This window comes from Elaeis guineensis, chromosome 6 (assembly GCF_000442705.2).
Source record: "Elaeis guineensis isolate ETL-2024a chromosome 6, EG11, whole genome shotgun sequence".
Taxonomy (NCBI): domain Eukaryota; kingdom Viridiplantae; phylum Streptophyta; class Magnoliopsida; order Arecales; family Arecaceae; genus Elaeis; species Elaeis guineensis.
Genome location: NC_025998.2, coordinates 20,413,407 through 20,438,191, shown reverse-complemented (window position 1 = coordinate 20,438,191; position 24,785 = coordinate 20,413,407). Strand labels below are relative to the sequence as shown.

The window sequence follows — 24,785 nt, the reverse complement described above, 5'->3', positions numbered from 1 at the left end:
AGAGATCAATGATCGAGGAAAAGAAGAAGACTGCAGATCGAGTTGATCTCTCAGTTAAGATCAAAAAAGTTGATCAGAGTCCTCAAGGCCAAGGTTCTTCTTGAGAAGAAGAATCTTCTACGAGAAGAAAAGTTCGAGATTGATCCCGGTGGATATCCGTAGAGGTCGGACACGTGTGCGGCTCCATCTTCTACGAATTCGAGATCATTTGAAGCGGTGAATTTCTACCCGTGCAAATATAATGAGATATGATCTCATATTTTTTTTAAATTTCAGATTGATTATGTGTTTTCTTCTGGATTTGGGTAGGTTTAGATCGGATATCTTGCATGTGGGGTTAAAGGGTGTAACTCGATTTATTTTTTACTGTATGTTTTCAAAATTTTAAAATTTACACATGCTGCCTATCCTGTTTTCTATCAGTGGTATCAGAGTCAGATGTTTTGAAAACACATGATCTGGTTTTTAGGTTAGATCTGAAAGTTTTAATGATTTAAAATCAATTTTGTGCTGATATAAGGTTGTCGTGGTATAGGGTTTACCTCCTATATTGCAAAGGTTGTCCTAGCACGAGATTGATTGGTTCTGAAAACTGTTTTCGAAATAATTAAATCAAATTTTTTAGATCTGAAAATTAACATATATGATATGTTTATTTTTGATTTAGATCTGAAATTAGAATGATTAAAAGTTCACATCAAACTGGTATAAGGTTATCCTGATATAGGGTTTACCCTCTATATTGTAAAGGTTATCCTAGTTTGATGTGAATCAATTTTTGAAAAGATATTTTTAAAATATTTTAATCATTATTTTAGATCTGATTTTATATATATTTGATATGTGTAAATTTAGTTTTAGATATGAAATTAATATATTTGTGATGCATATTTAATTTAGATTTGAAATTACATATATTCGATATATGAAATTATGTTTAGATCTGAAACAGTTTCAAGATCATAAGTCATTAATAGCATGCAATGAAATATAGTCTAAAATCATTTTTAGATCTAAAATTAAGTTGTTGCATGTGGATATGGATTGAACAAATTAGGTCTAAGTGATTAAACTACAATTAGGGTCTAATTGATTAGATTAGGCTAAAATCTTTTATTCGATTTTGAGCAGTTAATTGAACCTAATCGATGGATGATTGGGATTAGATCACAGGGGTTCAAAGTCAACTTTAGTTGTAGTTGGTCGCATCAATTCACATTTTGATGTGAGTTGATTGACTCAAGACCAAAATTTGGTTCAGTGGCTCGGGTTCGTTTTCAATAGGTTAATCTAATCGATTCTAATCGACCAATTTGGTGTCTAAGGTAAGTATTTAGATAGTGGTTATTTAATTGGTTCCGTTGTCTGATCTGGTCAATTTTGATTGGTGTCTAAGGAAAGCAACGGAGGGACTCCCATACATCTTAACTTACCTGGCCATATTGAGAGATTTAGTTTCGTATTAGATTACTTGTTGACTTGAGTTCACCCATACCAGCTAGGTTGGTTGGACATATTGATGTGCTAATCTAATTTAATCAGTCGGATGTTAGATCTACTGATTTAGAAGAGATCTAAATCCAAATCTCTTCATTAAATATTAAGTCTAGAGGTCTTCCGTCGTTGTAGAGATGCCGGTGCCTTCCTAGTGTTGATCGTTTTCGACTGATTACAGTGGTTCGGTTGCATCGGAAAGGTACAACCACTCTATTGACATATGATGTCTCGGGTAGAGATGGGGTTGGACCAATAACTGTTAGGTGAGGGTCCCAATGATGGCTTTGCACCCGCTGGTGAATGATGGGTTTGACTTAACTAAGGAATGTGCCAATAACTGTTAGGTGAGCCACAGGACATAGAGACCTAGCCCGCTGCATCTTGCTTAGTGAAGCAATAGTCTACTCATCGGTCTGTACTCACCAATAACTGTTAGGTGAGGTGTGTATAGATTAATGAGACCGTAGTACCCACTTAAAATCGATCGCGTATAGGTTTCTGTTTCTCCACCTGAGGAGTGTGGGAGATTCGAAGAAATAGTGGGAGTTTTTTGTTTATTTTTAAAGTCTCTAAAACAAACAATATTGTAAGTACAAAATCTAATTAGAAACTATTTTCTCTGCAGATAACCGTATCGAGTTCAAATCCTTTAGCCTGAATCCTCGATACAAATAGGTTGACCGGCACCAATTACAAAGACTGGCTCCAGAATTTGAGAATCGTTCTCAATTCTGAAAAACTCATCCATATCCTCGATCAGAAAGTGCCTGAGTTACCTGCTCGCCCATCCGCTGATCAACGAGCTACACTTGAGAAGTGGATGGACGAAGATAACAAAGTAAAGTGCTACATCTTAGCATCCATGTCCAATGATCTTCAGCAATAGCACGAAGACATGAGGACTGCCAAAGAAATGCTAGTTCACCTGCAAGAGTTGTATGGTGAACAGAGTCGCACAGCTCATTTTGAAGTCTCTCGGAGACTTTTCAGAGCAAAGATGCGTGATGGGCAGGCCGTCAGTGATCATTGTTTGATAATGATCAAGGACATAGAGGAGCTTCAGAAGCTCGGTATGAACATGGACAAAGAACTGCAGGTGGATCTGATCATCCAGTCTCTTCCTGACTCATATGGACAGTTCATTATGAACTACCATATGAATAAGATTGATGCTACTTTGTCAGAGTTATTGAATATGTTAGTGACTGCAGAGGGCATCTTGAAAAGTTCAAGGGGCACAGTTCTGGCTGTGGAGCGGGCTTACTCCAAAAGGAAGTTTTCTTTCAAGAAAAAGAAAAAGCCCGTAAAGAAGCAAAAGAACGAGGCAAGCCCAAGAAACATGTTCCGAAGAAGGTCGACGATAAAGGAAAATATTTCTATTGCAATGTCGAAGGCCACTGGAGAAGGAACTGTCCGGCCTATCTGGCAACTGTCAAGAATAGGAAGAAGGATGGGCCTTTTGAAGGTACGTCTGAGTTGTTTGTTATAGAAACTAACCTAATGGCTTCCTCTTCTTCTAGTTGGGTTCTTGATTTTGGTTCAAGTACTCATTTGTGCACTTCAATGCAGAGTCTTGAAGAAGTTAGGGGGCTGAAGGAAGGCGAGATCACTCTCCGAGTCGGCAATGGAGCAAGGGTTGTTGCTGTGGTCGTTGGAACCTACCCTCTGCGACTACCGTTAGGATTTAGTTTGTTTTTGAAAGACTGTTACTTTGTAACTGTAGCCAGTAAAAATTTGATTTCTATCTCTGTGCCAGATAATTACAATTTTCATTTCAATAAAGACGTGTTCTATTTATTTTGGAAATAAACTTGTGGCACGTGCTTTCTTGATTGATAGTCTTTACCATTTGCATACCGATGCAAGTGTAAACATTAACGAGCAAATTGTGAATGCCATAGGGTCTAAGAGATCTAGAGATAGGATCAGTTAGAAGTATCGTGGCACCTTAGGTTAGGTCATATTGGAAAGGACAGACTCAACAAACTGGAGAAAGATGGTCTTCTTGAACCATTGACTTCCGAGTCTTACCAGTCTGTGAATTATGTCTTCAAGGAAAAATGGCCAAGTTGCTTTTTGTGGGACAAGAAGAAAGGGCCACTGAGATATTAGCCCTGGTACACACTGACGTGTGTGGTTCATTTGATGTAGAAGCCAAGGGTGGCTATATCTACTTCATAACCTTTACCGATGATTATTCACAGTATGGTTTTGTATATCTGATGCACCGAAAGTCTGAAGCATTTGAAAAGTACAGAATTCAGACATGAAGTAGAAAAACAGACCGAAAAACCCATAAAGGTTTTTTGATCAGATCGAGGAGGGGAATATCTTAGTGGAAAATTTCGGGCCTATCTCAAGGAAAATGGCATAGTCTCACAATGGACACCTCCAGGGACACCTCAACTCAATGGGATATCCGAGAGGAGGAATCGAACCCTATTGGATATGGTTCGATCCATGATGAGCTTCACAGATCTTTCTAACTTTCTTTGGGGACATGCTTTGCTGTCTGTGATTCATCTCTTGAATTAGATTTTCTTTAAATTCGTTCTTACCACACCATATGAGTTATGGCATGGTAAGAAACCAACTCTTGGGTACCTCAAGATTTGGAGATGTTCGGCCCATATCAAGAGACAGCAGGCGGACAAGTTAGAGGCTAGGTCCTTTAGGGCTCGTTTTATAGGGTATCCTAGAGAAACCATGGGATACTACTATATTCCTGAGGATCACAATGTGATTGTGAGCCGTCATGTCGTATTTCTGAAAAAAGAGTTTATCCAAGATGGAGGCAGTGGGAGGAAGATTGAGCTCGAAGAGAAAGTCTCTGAAGAGCATTGAGTCCGAGAACCTGAACCCAGTAACGAGCCAGTAGATGTGATACCTCCACCTCGTAAATCAAGTAGGATTTCTCGTTCTACTGAAAGATACTTAGGTATTCTTACAGAGAATTTAGAGGAAGCATTCCTTGTGGGAGATAGAGACATTAGGAATGATCCCAAAACCTACGATGAGGCAATATTGGATGTGGACTCTGAGAAATGGATGGAAGCAATGAAGTCAGAAATTGACTCAATGCATTCCAACCAGGTTTGATCCTTAGTAGATCCACTTGAAAATATTATACCTGTTGGGTGTAAATGGATTTACAAAAGGAAGATTGGGTCGGATGGTCAGGTAGAGACCTATAAGGCAAGGTTAGTTGCGAAAGGTTATAGTCAACGCGAAGGCATCGACTATCATGAAACTTTTTCTCCCATAGCCATGCTGAAATCTATCCGTACTCTGCTTGCTATAGCAGTATTTCATGATTATGAAATTTGGCAGATGGATGTGAAAACTGCTTTCCTAAATGGATATCTTGAAGAAGATATCTATATGGAGCAGTCTCTGGGTTTCATATCCAGTGATAGTGATCACAAGATCTGCAAGCTGCAAAGGTCCATATATGGACTCAAGCAAGCATCTCGAAGTTGGAACACTCACTTAATGATGTGATCAAAACATTTGATTTCATAAAAAATGAGGAGCCATGTGTGTATAAAAAGATCCATGGGAGCGCTGTCACATTCTTCGTATTGTACGTGGATGACATCCTCTTGATTGAGAATGATATTCCCATGTTGACATCGGTCAAAGTATGGTTGTCGAAAGAGTTCGCCATGAAAGATCTAGGAGAAGCTTCCTACATTCTTGATATAAAAGTCTATAAAGATAGATCTAAGAGAATGATAGGACTCTCACAGCATTTGTACATAGAGGAGGTGCTGAAGAGATTCAGCATGAAAAACTCCAAAAGAGATTTTTTGCCCCTTAGACATGACATTCATCTCTCTAAGAAGATGTGTCCAGACACACCTGAGGAGATCCAGCATATGAGCAAGATCCCTTATGTTTCGGCAATAGAGAGCCTCATGTATGTTATGTTATGTACACATCCTGATATAGCACTTGCCGTGAGTGTCACGAGCAGATATCAGGCAAATCCAGGTGAAGAACACTGGATTGCTGTTAAAAACATCCTTAAGTACTTGAGAAGGACTAAGGATTTAATATTGGTCTTTGGTGGAGGATCGGAGCTGAAAGTTGAGGGATACACCGATTCAGACTTTATGACTGATGTCGATGATAGAAAGTCTACATTGGAGTGTATCTTCTTGTGTAATGGTGGTGCGGTTAGCTGGAAGAGTTCCAAGCAGCCAATCATTGCAGATTCGACCATGGAAGCTGAGTACATCGCCGCCTCTGAAGCTGCTCAGGAAGTCTTTTGGTTCAAGAAGTTCGTTGCAGAGTTGGATGTGATGCCATCAGATGCCATTGCACTGCACCGTGACAACAACGGCGCCATAGCCTTTGCTAAGGAGCCCAGGTCTCACCAGAAGTCCAAACACAGAGCGGCGATTTCACATCATACGTGAATATCTCGAGAAGAAGTTCGTCGAGGTGCAGAGAGTTGACTCCACACTAAATGTAGCGGACTCGCTAACCAAGCCTCTCAGCCAACAGAAGACCCAAGCTCACCTTGAGAAGATGGGTCTAAGATATATGGTCAATTGACTTTAGGTCAAGTGAGAGTTTGTTGGATTTGTGTCCTAGAAGCCAATTGTTGGTTGACACTGCATTTTTAGAGCCTAAATTTATACTTGTAATACTTTCATTATAAATAAAGGGCTTTTTCTTTCCAATCATGCTTATATGTCCATGATTTGTCTTAGAAACTAACAAAGATGATTTTTGTATATTCTTAAAGAGTTAAGAATTTGAAACATACATTAATTAGTGGTTAATTTCTAAATGCTCCCGATCAAGAGATCATCACGGAAGACAGTGATCAATCCATTTGAGATCGGTGCACGATTCACCTTCTTTGTGGACAGATGAGTTTTGGGTCTGCAGTGTAGAGACACTGGGATGAAGGTGTCGGTGGTTGTTAGAGAACAACTTCCACTGAGCGTGACCAACACGAGAACTACATGGATGTCTACTCGTCAGTGGTCTTCTCGATGTTGTAGTGGTATGAGTGGTCCTTTGACCTGCGGTGATATTGGCTATTCGCAGCGAGGCTACTGAGTTTGACTGTACGTTTTCTTGGTCCCTAGCCATTCAGGTCCTTGCTGTGTATGTTGACTTCAGTAGGTTCAGGTTCGCTGTTTGGAGTAGGATGCGTTGGTTTCAGTAGGTTCAGGTTCGCTGTTTGGAGTAGGATGCGCCTAGATGAAATTTATCGACCTTGGTAGAAAAGAAGAAGTCTTATGTGATTTACAAGATTGAGTTCAGAAAATCTTTGGCCAAAGCAAGTATGAATACTGAAAAAGAGTTTTCATGGGATTCACAAATGAACTCTAGTCGAGCCAATCTTACATAAGACTGACGATGGGGTTTGACGAGTTCTCTATTACTTTCGTCAAATCGGGACTCACGATAGAAGGACTAAATCATACGATAACTGCACCTAGGGGTTCGTATTTTCATTCTACTGGATCGCCATTACATACTGCTAGGTGTCACTGGTGGATTGTGAGACTCATCGGGCATCATCTTGATGATCGATGGTCCTCGAAAGGTAGAATTAAAAATATTCCAATCCATCAAAAAGGGTTTCGATGATATTGTGATAGAGATCACAATATATCTCACTATCAAATAGAATAGAGTCTATGGGGTCACACATTAAGGGATTTAATTTCGAATTTGCCAATTGGGCTTATGAAGTTCTAATTGGGTTAAGGTCTATTTGAAATTCTATTAGGTTTATGAGAATCATGCTAGCATATGGTTAAACCTAATTCTTCTTGGGATTTTGATTTGATCAAGTCCATAGTCTTGAACCTAACCTAAATTCATTTGGGTTTAATTGGATTCTTAGGCCCGTTTGACCCGTGCGAACCCATGCGTGTCTCGTACCCGCACATGAACCCACACGCCCACTTAACTCACGCACGCTTGTTTGAAACTGCGCACGCTTGCTCGAAATCAAGCACGAACCCACCTAAAGCCCGCCAAAACCCACTTGAAACCTCTGTGAGCTGCGTGAAAGACCGAGCGGTCCTGTGCCCGTGCACCAGGCATGGACTGCTTGGTTGTCTCCCTGTGCACCGCGTGTGGAACGCATGGTGTTTTGTTTCTGGGCCGCATTCCTTGGGTCAGATTTGAGTCGGTTTGGGCTGGAATTTGGCTTGGATTTGAGCCGCCTTTGAGTCTCCATTCGGGGTCCATCTTGAGTCTGATTTGCTCCCAGTTTTCTTTTTTTTAACCTGTGAATCGGGCTCTTTGCATTGATAAGCATTTTCCCTACAAAAGGTACAAAGAAGCATCAATTCTTAAAGATTAAAGATGAATTGATCTACAAATTGATACTTCTATTGGTATATTTAATGGAGTTATCAATTGTCCCTACTAATTTTAAGCAGGGCTAGGAGTTTGGCATTTGGCTTGTTTGTAGAATGTATGGTAAATCTTGGGAACTGAGTAGCTTATTAGTCAATACAAGATGAAAATGACATGGCGGCTATTAGGCAAGATTTGGATAACAATTTAGTAGAGATGCTTGAATTTGAGGAGCAATGAACAGCGCATGAAGGAGTGGGAATAGACTCTGTACGTGAGACAGTTGGGTGCACAATGATCTAAGCTCGGACATAGGCATAAGCATGGATGTAGAATGCATGACATGATGGTCATATGAAAGCATGGGCATGGATGTAGACTGCATTTGATGACAAGATTTGGAGGGTGCAAGGTGGGCAAGGTGACAAGTGCACAAAGGTATGAGCAGAAGGATGGCTACGTTGGGTGCTTGTAGTTGTAGGGCATAAGCATGGGTGCTCCTATGAAACGGTGTGGTCATTCCACAGATTTTCCTTTGTTTTGCCATAGGGCATATGCTTTCTTAAAAACACATCAAGCTTGTGCCTCCTAATTAGACCAAGGCTTGATTAGGCTTAATTTGATTATGCCCCTAAGTTGAAGGAGAGCTAACAGTGGGAAAGTATGCATTTGCTTTTTAGTGTTGCAGCCCATATTGGACAAGGGATATGGTAGTTACCATGGTGTAAGAATATAGTGGTGAAGAACAAGGAATATACAGCATACAATTATGCTGTGTATATTTCTCTTACTCTGTTTTGTTGCGTACTTTATTCATGTTTATCTCTGCCAATAAAATTGTGCACAAACCAGTTGAATTGGTATTACAGTAAGTATCAATATGTAATTCCTTTGTTCTATTCGTACATATCACAGCAAAACACCTTTTAAATCTGTATTCTCATGCCATACTCATACACTTGAATGTATCAGGTTGATAACATTTGTCATTCTTGTAATTGGATTTATCCCATGGAAGAGCAAGCTTTCTGCTTAGACCTCAAAACTTTTTTGTTTCTGTTGCAGATTTTGGGCCCATTTGGTGATGGCATATGTGTTTTCCTTTTGGACCTGCTATGTGTTGTTTAAAGAGTACGAAATTATTGCATCAATGAGGTTGCATTTTCTTGCATCAGAGAAGCGTCGTCCTGATCAATTTACTGTAAGCTCACCTTAATTTTTGTCAAAGTATTTTTGGTATAAATAAATTTTAATATTATATCGACACTCTTTTTCTTGGATTTGAAAGAAGTTTGTTACTCGATATGTGGTACATTTCATAGTTTATTTTTGTATGAATAAGGAATGCATTGGGTTGTCCTTTCTGTGTTCATTTGGATTCTCTCATATTGCTCTCTTGTAATTTAAAATAATAATTTTAAAGGGAGTATAGGTTTCTGTGTCTACATATTTATGGTTTGACATGCCGACATAATTATGACAATGCTAATGTTTACATGCATTTTTTGCTGGAATTTTGCATAGGGCATAGTGTATGGCATAAACATTGAAATAGAAAAAATGTTTTGTGGAATGATATGGTCCAATTTGTTTCTATACATATGTATGTCTTTTTGAACATTATCACCAGTATCAAGTTTCTGTTTGTGCTTTTGGTTACCATCAAGGGAAGCAGTATCATCATTGACCAAAACATAGCTGTTAATAGATATATATGTGCATACATATGCATGTATAGTACATTTATTTTGTATTACTTTTTATTTTATGCAACAATGATTCATGGATATTCATAACAAATCTTCTTACAAACATGAGGAATTAAATTCCATTCTGAAACCCTTGGTTCTTGTGGCTTTTTTCTTTAGTGGCAGAACTTTTGTTTACCTAAACACCACCATACTTCTTCTATTGGCTGTAAGCTTCAGTGTCATTAGGCTTCTTGTTAAGTGCATTTTTGGACATTTGGCCTCTTACTTTCACCTCTTTGAGTAATCAAAATTTGACCCTTCCTTTGTATATTATTGAAAATTTGAAAGCAAAATGCTATCACAAATGGTCAAGGAAGAATATTGGGGCTTCGTACTTGGTTTCAATTCCAATTTTGGTCGGATTCATTGAGTTTTAATTTTGACAGTTTGGTCTAAGTTCCATAGTTTCAGTTGAAAAAGACACAAAAGCTAGATTTAAAAGTAATTCAGATATAATGCAAGCTAAGAAACATATTACAAATTTTGGAGTATCTTGTACTGTTTGGAACCATTGGCTCCATGCTTTCAATGTTTCAAGCTGAAATTTTGATATTTATAGTATAATTAAAACTAGCTTGACAATGAAAATGTTAATAAAGATTGCATCACACACATGGTTTTAAGTCCCAATTAGCACTTATTTTATTTTGGTAACCCAAATTGGACTTATGACTTATCGACTCCCTAGACACATCTAGGGCCCTGACCCTCTCCTTCATGGTTTGCCATTTTGATTGGTACTGATGTGTATCAACTGTATTGTGCTGGCACAACAGTGGTACATGGTATGGAGGGCATATCGAGTGTCCGTACGCCAAATTGGACCCTGTACCGAGCATTCGGACACAATAATAGGATGATACCGGCACGGGGTTTAACATCGAGATGGCGAAACTTGCTCTCTGTTCCAGGTCATCTCGATTGGTATCAATTGGTACCAAGTGTTATGAGGATTAGCATTGGCTGGTATGGATGAATAACAATAGGGATGCACTAAAATCGCACCTGCCCCTTCTGCGGTTGGCATCGAAATGGGGAGAGGAAAAAAAAGGGAATGGAGAAAGAGGGAAAAGAAGGAAAAACAACAGAAAAAAAAAAGAAAGAAAATGGGAAAGAAAACAAAAACTCACCTAACCGCAATTTAGGCCTTAACAAGCATAAAAGCCCTAAACAATGAAACATCAAAATAAAAGATAAAGGGCATCAAAAAATGATGTACTAGTATGAATTGGGTGGCCAACACATCCCAAGTTTGGTATACTATGCCATTGCTGAAATTGACTGAAAGTAGCAAGAGTGCTTTGCTCATTCCATGGCTTTAAAAATTATAAAAAAATAATTTAATACCATAGTGTATGACAAAGTTTATGAATGTTTTAGAAATTGAACTTGCAATATAAAAAAATTATCTATGTATAAAAAAATAATGAAAGTAAAAATTATAAAATTTTAATACCATAGTGTCTGACAAAGTTTATGAATGTTTTAGAAATTGAACCTGCAATATAAGGCGAGGCGTCTCGAAGCCAATCTTGAGTGCATATTAAGGCTCAACTGTATTGGGGGATAGGCTACTACGAAAATCGTCCAAAACCCTTCCAGCAGTGCTGAAGGCAGACTCAGATGCAACAGTAGACACTGAAATAGTCAATATATCACGAATCATCTTAGACAATATTGGATATTTTGATTTGTTGATTCTCTAATAGTCTAAAATGTCAAAATTTTGATCCCCTAGAGGATGAACCTATTTTTAAAAAAAAATACATTGCAAGTTATTTTATTAGCAATATTGAATTATATTTTAATGCAGATATATAAATAGATCTCTAATTCTGATTTAGATGGTTGGGCAACTTCTTCTTCTTGAATAAATTCTTCATAATGTTGCATGAAAAGACTCTCATCTCCTCTATCTTAAAATGTAGACACCATTTTCTCCACTTGAACATGAGAGCCATGTGCACCATACAAAATTGTATAATGATCATAAAGACTTTGAATAACATCACGCACCTTATTGATCTCAATTGAAGCACGATCACCATTACTATAGATTTTTTGAAAGCAATACTTAATAAGCTTCATCTTATGACTTGGATCAAGAACAACCCCGACAGCAAGAATGTGAGAGTAATCTTTTCAATACTTGTCAAATTTTTCTTGCATTTTTAAGGTCATCATCATCACAACTGTATTTGAACTCCTAGATTCTTGAATTAGAAGCATTTGTATTCTCCAAATCTCATAGAAATATAAATTTGCAGTTGTATTTTTTGTTTGTGAAAATAATTCAGTTATGTGATGAAAAACCTTTAAAAAGTTGCAAATAATGGTGCCTTGAGACCAATCTTCTTCAGTTGGTGCATTTTCAAAACTAGGATCTCGAGCCTCAAGTCGCATAAATACTTCTTTGAATTGTATAGCATCATTTAGCATGAGATATGTAGAATTCCAACGAGTAGGTACATCTATGCATATCCTTTTCTTACCATTCATTTTTAATTGTTTGACAATCCCCATAAATGTTTTCAATCTTGCTTGAGATGACTTTATAAATTTAACAGTCTCTCAGATCCTAACAATAGCACCCTTCACTGCCTTCAACCCATCCTTCACAATCAAATTAAGAATATGTGCACAACAACGCACATAAAAGAACCTACCATCCAAAAGTAAGTCTGTTTCTAAATTGTCTTTGAAGTTGTATGGCCACAACTGTGTTTGTTGACAAATTATCAAGGGTGATTGAACCTAACCTTCTTTTAATATTCCAAGATGAAATGCAGCTTGCAATACAATCACTAATGACTAAAGCCTGTGTGGGGTGAAGGCACCATCTTAAAATTGATAATATGCTTTTTAAGTTTCCAATCATTAATGATGTAATGTGCAGTGAGACACATATATCCCAATGTCAGATTTGATGTCCACATGTTAGATGTTAAGCTAATTCTTCCACAATTTGCTTTAAAGAACTCATATAATCTTCTTTTTTCCCTTTCATATGCTTTCAAGCAATCGGATGCCAATGTTGTCCTTGAAACAATATGAAATTTAGGTCTAAGATTTCTAACAAACATCCGAAAAGCCGGATGTTCAACTGTTGTAAATGGCATCTCTTGTAGAATTATCATTCTTGCAAGTCCTCACGGCTTTTTTCTTGATCAAATGAATAAGGAGTTAACTCATTCAATGCAACACCATCTTTTGATGTTATATTACCTATTAGCTGTTTCTGCCTCTTATCAAGATTTTTTTTTGACTTACTGTTCTTTGTATGTTTGTGAAGATGACTTGTCCCATTTTTAGGATCAGCTGAAAAAATAACATGGCAATAATTGCATTTAGCCTTGTCTTTCTGGTTTTCTACCTCAGAATAATGATTCGATATCTCCGACCTCCTTTTTTTGCTCGTTTTAGAGCTATCTATATTAGATGGCTCTACCGGTTGCGAACTACTACAACCAAGTGCACTTGAAACTTCAACTGTATTTTCATTGCTACCCATCATAGACATAAACCTATTTCATATAGAATTAAATAAAAATAAATAAGCATAAATTACAACTAATTACATTAGAAATACAAAATGAAACAAAACCTATATCAATCTATATCTTCAGGCACATAAAAGAACTTGGAAACTAAAAGTCTAAAATATATCTGGGGAGAGGGAGTGGGTCTAAAATAAACGAAACTAAAAGTCTACTACAATCGAGTCTGAAAGAACATGGAAACTAAAAGTCTAAAATAATTAAATAAATAAAAATAAAAATCTACTACAACCGGATCTGAGAGCTTGCGGTCATGAATGGAGTTGGAGAGGACAGCGACGAAGCCGAGGAAGTGGCAGTCGGAATGGAGGAGCGCAAGCGGCGGGTATCGTCGGGAGAGGGAGGGGCGTCCGAGGGCGGAGGAGGAAGGTGGAGCCCCAAGGGGGGTGCACCCGAGCAGAGGAAGAGGAAGGCGGAGGAGTTGGATGGGGGCATGAGGGCATCGGTCTCCGAGGGTGGAGGGGGGTAGGGTTGCCTGCGGCGATGGGGGAGGAAGGTGGAGCCCAAGGGGGGTGGGGGTTTGCCTACAGTGATGGGGTAGGGGGTTGCATGCGCGCGGATCGAATGCCAGCGGCAGGGATGTGTCGGCCCACGATAGCGGCGAGAGGCCATGGAGGCGAAGGGGCCACCGTAGGTGCAGTAGACTGATCGTGGCAGATGCAAGGAGGCCACGACAGCGGAGTTGGAGGATAGTGGGGAGGAGAACATTGGGGAGGAGTTCATATATGAGAGAGAGAGACGTCGAGATGAAAGCCCGAGAGAGACGTCGAGATGGAGAGAAAGCTTGAGGGAGATGTCGGATAGAGAGAACCAGAGAAAGCTTGAGGGAGATGCCGATCGGAGAATCGAGATCTGAACAAATTTGGGAAAAATTTTTCTCATGGAGGTCGGAGAATAGACGAGAAAAATTTGGGATTTAATGGGGAAGAGAAAGATCGAGATCCGAAACAAATGAAGACTGAGATCTTGTGAAATAATAAACTATGGGCTTATAGGAAATCCAGTGAGATAATTTTCTTAACGAGGGTTTTGGGTGAGCCACTTAAATAGTTAAACTAGATTTGGATCCGGATCGGATCGAATCGGGTCATATATTTTCAGATCCCAATTAATCCAAAAATCTTCACGGGTCGGGTCGGGTCCAAATTCAGAAAATTCAGACCCGACTCGAAAAGAGAACGGGTCCAATTTTTGAACCCGATCCGGTTCCATGGGTCTTTTAAATGGGTTCGGGTCGGGTCTAACCGGGTCGGGTCGGATCACGGATCAACCCGATCCATTTGCAGCCTTAATAAGGATAAGGATGAGGCTGAGACTTTAGCTTCAATTTACTAATGACAGGCTTAGACACAACATTCATAGAACTACCCCCATCAATGATAAGCTTACAGATCTTATCCCCACGTTGGGCATACGTATGAAAAATGCTGGTGCATTTCCACACCTCAGAGTCTGCAGGAATGGTGATGGTACATCTTATGACATGAATATGCTCTTCTAAATCTCACAATTCTCCTCATACTCTGCCTCTGAAGTAGCTGGCTCTGGAGGGTTAAAGTCTTCTATGGGGCCATCATGTGAAGTTGCCTCACCTTTAATTCCCATGGTCAATGTACGATGTGGACATCGAGCAGCTATATAGTCCTTATTATGACAATAATGGCACTATATTTGAAGAACTAACTGAATGAGATATCATTGGGGTAGAGTCTTGGGTCCTAGTGATCGTGGTTTGCTGATTAGCAGTCATACTCAGAGTAGGATCATGATTTCTACAAGAAGGCAATAGCTGTGAAATATCCTTAGGACGATTGACAGAGGCAGATCTAGACTGTCCAGATTCATCGAAAAAGGAAACTCCTCTTCTTTGAGGGAAAGTCCTATGAAACTTCTCAATCTCTAAAGCTTTGTGGTAGGCATCTCCTACAGATTTAAGAGAATACAAAGAAACCTCTCTTTTCAAGTCGACTCTTAAACTACTAACAAGCTTAGATACCAGCTTCTATGACTCTTTATAAACATCACATCTTAATTGTAAATCCTCAAAACAAGTCATATAGTCAGTGACACTAGTGGTTTCTTGCCTAAGAGTATACAATTGGTCTGATAATTGACTCTTGTAGTAAGTGGGAACATACTTCTCACAAAGTTTAGACTTCATCTTCTCCTAAAGGACTATAGATGGATGTCCTAATCGCTCTAGATTCCTTTGAGTTGTCTGCCAGTACCTCTTGGCAGAATCCACAAGCTTCATTTTAGCAAAGCGGATACGAAATGCATCTGACATGTGGTACCACTCAAAATAAGCCTTTAGGTCCTATAATCAATCATGGAATGCATTTGGGTCTAACCTACCATCGTAGGAAGTGACATCAATCTTAAGCCCTTTAGGTGATTCCTCAAACTCCTTATATCTAGGTAGATATGACCTAAGTTGTTGACCTCGGGGTCTAAAGTGCCTAGGACCTCTAGCATACCTAGTAGGTTGCTCATGACGTCTAAATGGGAAAATATGTGGTTCTACTTCTCCCTCATAGTCATTTCAATAGTACTCATCGTCCCTAGCTTCTGCTATGTAAATTGGAGGAGCCCTACAATCATAAGGACTCTGAAAATTATTTATGAAATGGTGGGTAATTGGAGGTATTTGAAAGGATTGACTAGTCTACAAGACATGATTCGGACTACCAGTTGGCTTAAGAGTCTGGGAAAAAGGCTAATGAATGGGTTGACTACCAGTATGGTCATCCTTTATAGGTTGTTTATCCAGTCTTGACTCTCTCAGGGATAGTTAGCATTTGACTTGTTGATCGATGAGATTAGCGATGTCCACACGGTAATCAATCTGATTAGTACGAAGCTCATTAAGCTCAGTTTGAAGTCGGTCTAATGATTGGCATATTTGGTTTAAAGTCTCTTGGAATGCGGTTTGGATATTTTTAATTGATTCAAGCTCTTTTTTCATGGTGGAATGAGCATCTTTCAAATTACCAATGGTCATAGTAGCAAGGAAGGGCAAGGACAAAAGTGATATATGCTATAATGATCGAGAAATTCAACCACAATGCTCACAATGAGGAATGCAAAGTCAAATGCAGTGTTTGTGTTTCTAACTCATGCAATATCAAAGAGGTGATGTGATATAATCGAGCTACTGAAAAAAAAAGTGAACAAAATGAAGCCAACCAAATGATTCGGATTCTTCCTTTTTTTTTTTTTTTAGGAAAGCATGGAGTAAAGAAAGGATCTGAGCAATCATAGAAGCTACTTACAATTTGAAAGTCACAAGGTTCAATAAAGGAACCATTCCTTACACAAAATGATACCAATTACCTCACAGCAATTTGCACAGTGCGTAGAAAGCGGTCTGACTGGGCTCTGATACCAATTTTGTGCGGCACCAAAAAAAACTCAAGAAAACAAATAGAAAAGGGAGATAAAATAAAAAGAAAACAAAGAAATCAAGAGAGAGAACAACCCACTTTAGAGTTTTCAATTTGTTTTCCCAAGCTGTCTCCTTCAATACAATAGGAATCTTTAAATAGATTCTTAAATAAGGTGGAAATAAAATCATATCCTAATAAAAATGAAAATCATATCCCTCTAAGATGGAAACAAGATAAAATCTCTCAAATAAGATGGAAACAAGATAAAATCTCTCTAAGATGGAAACAAGATTTTCTCTCAATATGAAAATGAGATAAAATCTCTCATATAGGATGGAAACAAAATAAAATCTCTCTAAGATGAAAATAGGATAAAATCTCTTTAAGATGGAAATAAGATAAAATCTCTCTAAGATGAAAATAAGGTAAAATCTCTCAATTATTCAAAATTTTACAATTCCTAAATTACGATGTCTCCACCTAAAATAGGTGCGGAATTCTCGATTCTCATCAGGCACGTTTGGCACTTTTTGAAGTCGAGGGGTATGAGTGAGATTGGCCTAAAGTTGAGAGGATGTCCCTATAATTTTTTTTTAAAAAAGTAACATAAATATCATTTTTTATAACTATATTTATTTACCAATTATCCCTTAATGTCAAGAATATTTTGTTATGCCTCCGGTCCGAGATCGCAAGCCGGAGGATCATGGCAACCGTTGCATACTCATAGGAAACACTCTCTACAAGTATGCAAGGCATCTTATCAAAATAAATATCATAAAGCAACAGCGGAATAATTAGTCAATAATTTAAATCCAAAACTTAACAATCTAAATTTCAACTTTAATATCTCAATAAATTCAACAATATTCAATAAATTTTATATCAAATTTAATAAGATTTTTAATCTAAAATAAAAGTATCGAGGCTCTGCTTCTAATAACTCTCACACATATATCTTGTATCATCTTAATTTTTCAAAATCTGTAAAAACAGTAAAATAGAAGGTAATGGGCTAGACAGTCTAGTAAGCAATGATCACTTCAATCAGATTAAATCAGACAATAAAGCAAATACTCATTTATAAAAAATAAGCATATAGAGTTCATCAATTCGAAATCAGTTTCAATTATACAACATTATCAAAACATAGTTCATGCCAAATTCAATTCTTTTCAAAAATTTGAGTTTTTTTTACGAATTCAATTTCTTTCATTTTTAAGTTTTTTTTTCAACCATGAGCTATGACCACATTTTTTCTGCGGTAGGGTCATAACACCGCATATCATCTTGTGGTGAGCTACGAATCATCTGGCAGCAAAATCTTTCAAAATCATTGGTCTGCTGACGGTTTGTCGCTGGTCTGTTGGCGACATAACTCCCAGGACAAATCATTTGCCAGTGTATTTGCCCCCATTGGTGGGGTCTTTTACATAGATTGTCAATTCATACCATTCTTAAATCAAAATTCTTCATAAATTATATTTCTTATTCTAGTTTGATAGGAAAATACATAATCATGTGGTATCAAAATCAATCAATATAATATATAACAAAATCAATGCGTTCAATCATGCTTCATCATAACATTTCAAAATAAGATATTTTCAATAACAAAATATCATTTATCAAATTCATGCATCATTTCACAAATCGTATCAGAAAAATATATTATAATTTGCCGATAAAACTAGAAAAAAATGAAGCATTACTTACCTTATATGCGTTTTAATAAATCCACATAATTCTATAATTTTTTTTTAAAATCTTCGATTCATAGATCATATCATGGTATCCCATTACTAGGTATCCACAACTTTTATACAAATCAAGTCCAATAATCAGAAAGAATACGAATACCATATTCAATGGTTTAAATTGGTCCAGTCATCTAATTTCTTTTGGTCAAGATCCAATTAGGACATAGGTGATTCAATAGAGATCGAAAATGATTAAATCAATAGTGCTCAACAAGAATCAAAATAGAGATCTATGCTGTTCGGCGATCATGAGTCAATTTGATCAGTAACTTCATCTGATCAAAGTCTACCAAAATACTAGAACTCGATAGAGATTGACAAAGATCGAATTGTGCGATGTTCGATGGAGATTTCAGATGGTGCAAATATGTTGTCTGATGGACAATGTGGTTCAAACTTTGTCTATCGGGTCAACTCATATTTGAAGTGACATGGCTAGGAATCTTTCATTGAGTTCATAATTTAGTGAAAAGAGAATCATAGGAGAGAGAAATGAATCAAGTACAGCCGAACTGATCAAATACAGCCCAACATCTCGATCAGCCCAATCAGGATGATCTAAATCAAATCATGATTCAACTACTATAGAGATGATTCAATAAAAACTGCGGATGATCAAATCTAGTAGTTCATGGTTTGGTCAAGTTGGGTGCTAGCATGCCGCCTGACAACCACAGATTAGGACCCCTTCGCTAGGGCCGTTCAAACTCATCATCAACCTTCTCAAAATTCTAAAAAACCCCAGGAGAGAGAAACAATCTAGAGAGAGAAAATTTTAGATTGAGAAAGTGGAGAGAGAAGGTAGAGAGAAAGAGAGGAAAGAGAGAGGAGAGAGGGGAGAGTCTTTTTCTTTTATTTTTCTTTTTTTTTCCATGGCAAACAGAGGACCTGTGCATCCTCTTCCTTTTTTTTTCTTTCATGGAATAGGGGGGGCTCTTCTTCCCCTTGTTCCCGAAGCTGGGAGGTCCTCCTCTCAGTTGACAACCCTCATGGCCGGAAGGGCAGTCCCCGACAGCGGCAACTAGCCGGGTGCGGTGGCCGGCGGTGATCAAATGGCACCAAAAAATCAGAAATAAGGTGTGCAAAAACAGAGTATCCGGTAGTCAGTGTTTTCCAGAATTTTTTTGGCAGAAATTTCAACAAAAATTCAAGCTTAAAACCTATGAAGAATGAAGGGAAGATGGTTAAAAAATGATTTACCGGGTCTTGGCTGATCAAACCACTAAGATATCCAGAAGAAATCAGAGAAAAACGGCAGCTTTCGATGGTGATCTTTGGTGTTAATAAACTAAAGGATTTAGGCCTTTAAATAGACCTTTAATGGAGAGGGATTAGAGTTTGAGTTCACCTTGATTTCCTGGTGGATTCAGGATTTCCAAACGGAGGAGAACTCCTTTGGGAGTTTGGGTATTTTTCCCAACTTCTCACAGTAACCCATCTTTCCCAGCACGTGCTGGCCCATTAAGAAACCCCACACCACAAACCCCCCCCCGGGCGCATTTTTTACTGGTTCATGCTTTAAGATCTGTGCCATCTTTGGGTCTGAATTGAGACTGGGATATTACATGTTTAGAGAGAAAAATCAAGATATTTGTGATTTCTGCAAAATAACTAATGATTGACTGAATAAATCAATATGCTTGCCCAAAAAGTTGGTCTAGAGTTGTTGATACTATTTTCCAACTGTCAACAATTGCTTGACTTTTAAATACAGCAATATGGTTTCTCAGACAATGAGCGCCAAATGCATGATGGGAGTAGCGCTCTTCGTGCAATCGGAAGCTCCGCTTGAAACAGAGAAGAGAGTGAATTAGATTTTACTCCACTATGTAAAATGTTCAAAATCTTATCCTTGATTATCAAGATTGTTTCTTTGATCATTAATAAAGGCTGGGTGGCTGTATGCCTCCCTTTCCATAAACAGAAAAAAAAAAGGATTATCAAGATTTGATTCCTACAGAAATTTCAAATGTTGTTTATGAAGAATGTTGAGGGGACAGACTAAAGCCTTAATGGCTGAATTGCAGCTAATGCTAAGTAGCTTTCTGGATGTTATTAGTGCTAAAAATATTGTAAAGTACCAGAAAAAGGGGCATTTTTATATAATTTCAAGGTGGTCATCAACACATTATAAGGGTCCAAGGTCAATAGTTGAGGCCAGTGATGGTGATCTTTTGCTCTGCTACTGTCAGGTGCTCGTCACTGTTCCAATTTGTTAAATGTTTGAGATCTCAAACATTAGTTAGCTGGTGCAGTGGCTCTTGTACATATGCTTATTAATATGCAGAATGTTCTTCATGTAAGTATAAACACAATCAGTAATTAATTACACATATGCATGCATGCCAAGGGACCATTTTTATTTTGTAGTGGTATTAGTGTCATTTAAAGGACGTGAAGATGTTCATAACAACAAATTTTGTTGATTGTTCTTACTTTTTCCTTTCCTTTTCGAATAAATTGTCATTTCCAACTCACTTGGTTCTAGAATAACTCATGGTATACTTTAATTGTTTCAGGTCCTTGTACAGAATGTGCCACCCGATCCGGATGAGTCTGTCAGTGAGCTAGTTGAACATTTTTTCCTTGTCAATCATCGTGATCATTATTTAACTCATCAGGTTACATTTGGCCATAGTTTACATTAATTGGCATAGTTTGAAGCTTTAGGATGGGTGCATGCAAGGAAATGATGTGATTAACTCAATAATTAGTCTACATTAATTATATCTTTTACTTGTTGAAGGCTTTTCTAACTGTGCTATGTTTTTAGTTGTACTTGTAATCTTAATGAAGTATATAATTTTATATAATATCTTCTATATTCTTCTCATAAAATAGTTGTGTTTCCAAGGTGCAGTTTAGCTATTCACTTACCTTAATGCCAGCTGCATCTTTTGCTGAAACATATTTATATAGACTCATGCTTTTAGTCTTTGATATTCACTCCTGAGGAGTGGCTTTTATGAATATCCAATCTTAGGCATGAGAAGAAAATAAATTTGGATTTGTGATTGAGAGCCCATCAAAAGTGATGTTGTAGGCCAAGTGGAGTGAAGCATCCAAGTGGCTGCAAGATTAAGAAGCAATGTGATTCCCAAGTAATAAAATTTTTTGATTACACCTTCATTGTCTATCATCATCCTTAATTTCAAATCCCAAAATACAAAATTTGGGGAATAATGTCCAACCAGGACTACAGCATTGGCTAATTTGATTGTTGATATTAAACTTGTATGGAGCTACAAACATGTAAAACAGAAGATAATGGACTGGTTGGAGATGCATCAGCCCCAAAGTTTGTTAGTTTGGTTCTGTCAAACAATTAAATTCCTGTTGAAGAGGTGCCCTTATAAAACCATAATTGGATATATTAGATATTTTATAAGTTATTAATAATTTCATCTGTTAAACAGTATGCAATATTTTTATACAAAATCTAAAATTCTAGAAGTCTGTAGGTGCCTTTTAGGGAACTCATTTAATTGTTTAGGGTGACAAGTATCAAATGTATTTAAAAAACCCAGGGCAAGTTTAACACACTGAACTTGACCCTCTTATCTCAATTCTCTATGTACCAATGCCAAAACCCATTTGTATACTAGATTTAAATGAGTGATCTTCTTGTACATTGATTGACATGAGCAATTTATATGTATTATGGCACTGCTGCTTTTCTGGTACATGTTTAGATTATCATAATCTCCTGCATCTAATTTAAAATTGAGGATTTTTTGTTACCAACTCATGGAGCCTCCTACGGTATCTCAAAACCTACTAAAGAGGAAAGCACAATAATGTTCAAACATATGCGATGCAAACTGCTGAGTAGGTATGGGTACACAAGTTAGAGGTAGGAAGTGGAAGAGGTAAAGAAAATGAAGCAGATGATAAGGGAAATGTGGACTTCATCAAAAAGAAAATTAATTTGCTTAAGTAACTGGTCAATTCTTCAAAATTCATTAGTGCACGTATGACTTTACGACAACAATAACAATTAAACAAGGTTTTTGGATCCTACAAGTGCTCTCAACTTATTTATAATGACTGTAGACTCATCCTGACACACATTGGCTATTAAAAATGGGACATATAATTACATTTAAAAGTAATAACTTCCCAGACAAATGTGCAACTTATCATACTGGTCCAGGAACACCATGGACTCCTAATTTGGATCGGCAAACCTGGAATTTTTTAATGACTCTATAATACTCAACGTAGAAACAAATCCAAAAGATGCACAAGAAAAGAAAAATAATGATCTCTTCTTCCTATGTTAACTATGAATATGCATGATGCATCAAAATTATTATATGATTATTAGAAGCTTTTTAGATTTAGTTCTGAGCGGTCACTTCATATGAATTTATGAGATCCCTACAAAAGTGGGCATTCTTGTTTGAACGATTTATGGTACATTGGCTGTCTGAGTTCTGGAAGAATTATTCATATTATCAATCAGTTCAACACTTGCTGAAATTGGGACAGTATTTTACATCCTTCGATGTCCACCATGCGGATCCTCTTTTATGTCCTTCAATATCTTGGTGGCCCTGTATGATCTTCTTGCTTTTTGGAACCAATTCCTCTGTTCGATTTTCATGCTTGCACAGATGTTTTGTGGTTTTTGGGAGATCCAAATGACTGAATTTGAAAAAAATGAGATTTTGAATTGCATTCTCTCTCTCTAGTTATTCAGTGCAGTAAGGAGCAAATCATTTCTGTGTAGAACCTCTCTCTCTCTAGTTATTCAGTGAAGTAAGGAGCAAATCATTTCTGTGTAGAACCAAGGTCCACGATTATTTGATGGCTCACTGCTTTTGAGTTTGCCTAATTCAAGTGCCATTTCATGGACCTGGATGTCATACAAGCCTGCTTTGAGATGTTATTTAGGCGGTAAGCAAGTCAGAATTAATGATTCATTGGGACACACAGTTACCATGTTTGCGATCATTACCTTGTGCTTCCGATTCAACTGTAAATATATGCTAGTGTTTCTTGACATCCGACACTAACTTTTGCCTTAAAATTCATCAGGAAAACTGTAGGTATATCATCTTTCTTGCACAAGGGGGATGGCGAGAACTAATAATTTATCATGTTTATCTGGTTTGATCCCTGCATTATTTTTTCATAGATTTTAGCAAGTGATGAGGAACACAGTTATCATGCTTGCTTCTATATGTGCATATGTGTGTGTGTGTTTGTGTTTTCTGTGAATTTCTTACCCCATGATGATTTGTCTTTACATGGCATTTCATCTGTTTTATTCTTCGTGTTTTACATTAAATTTATTCTCCAATTGGTGCAAAATATTCGCATACAATTTGATTTGTCTCCTCAATTGTCTAGGCCTCAGTCCTGATATTGAGAGCTTTATTTAAGAGTATTTGGAATCTGGGATCTTTTGTATTTTAAGATATCTGATCCAGTAGGGGAATGTTTGCTTTTGGTTAGAGTCTTGATCATCGTTCGTCGAACCATCCCGAACCAGATGGTTCAGGCTGTCCCGAACCGTACCGATGGGATATTGGTCTAGTTCTGGCATGAATAACGGCACAGTGGCCATCTCGAAGGGATGGAGAAGAAAGAGAGGAAGAGAGAGAGGGGGAAGAGAAGGAGAGGGAGAAGGAGAGGGAGAGAGGCCTCTAACAGCCATCAGGGCCATGGGAGCTCTTTCTGAGCTCGATAAGGGAAGAAGAGAGGGAGACCTCACTGGATTATCGGAGGCCATCGAAGGCCTCCGGACGGACGGCGACCCTATCGTGAGCTCTTTGACGGCCGCGAGCCAGCGTCAAGGGAGTAGAGGGCGGCCGAGGCCGGAGGAGGGCGGATTCGAAACAAGGGTTCACCCCTATTTTGATTTTTTTTTTTTTTGGATTTATAACGGGTGAAGTCAGCAATGCACCTATTTTGTTTTTTTTGAAAAAATTTCGGCAACTTGCCAACTTCAGTCAATTTTTTTCAAAAAAAAAAAGATGTAGTTGTCCGTTATAAATCAAAAAAAAATCAAAATAGGGGCGAATCCTTGTTTCGAATCTGTCGTCCTCCTGGCTCAACCGCCCTCCGCTCCCTCGACGCTGGCTTGCCGGCTATCGAAGAGCTTGCAGCGGCATGGCCGCCCGTCCAAAGGTCTCTGAGGGCCTTCAATGATCCAGTGAGTTTTTCTCCTCTCTCTTCTTCCCTTTCTCTGACCTTATTGAGCTTGGAAAGAGCTTCGATGGCCTCCAGTGGCTGCCAGAGGCCCTCTCTTCCTCTCTTCCTCCCCTCCTCTCCTCTCCCTCTCCCTCTCTTCCTCTCCTCCCCCCCTCTCTCTTCCTCTCGTTCTTCTCCCTCTTCCCTTCTCTGCCTTGTTGGTTTGCACCAGTCCGGTGCGGTATGGACCCGTACCGATTCGTACTGCCGGTCGCCAGGCACGGGTCCCGTTCTGGCTCCAGGAGTTTTGGTCTCAATATTTGTTCCAAAAGCCTAGTCATAACACCACCTAGGTTTTCTTGCTGT

General features: G+C 38.2%; 1 protein-coding gene and 1 pseudogene across 6 annotated transcripts in view; one reads left to right on the top strand and one right to left on the bottom strand.

The window, feature by feature from the left end:
- The window catches only part of LOC105047009 (calcium permeable stress-gated cation channel 1), a 53,393-nt gene that overhangs the window by 12,724 nt on the left and 15,884 nt on the right, over positions 1–24,785 (top strand). For all 6 annotated transcript variants that reach the window (XM_019851400.3, XM_010925774.3, XM_010925773.3 and 3 more), the window contains 2 exons: positions 8,893–9,028; positions 20,801–20,902. In XM_019851400.3, coding sequence (XP_019706959.1) covers positions 8,893–9,028; positions 20,801–20,902 — 238 coding nt within the window. The remainder of the gene's footprint in view (positions 1–8,892; positions 9,029–20,800; positions 20,903–24,785) is intronic.
- On the bottom strand, positions 10,634–13,218 carry LOC114914110 (zinc finger BED domain-containing protein RICESLEEPER 1-like; annotated as a pseudogene).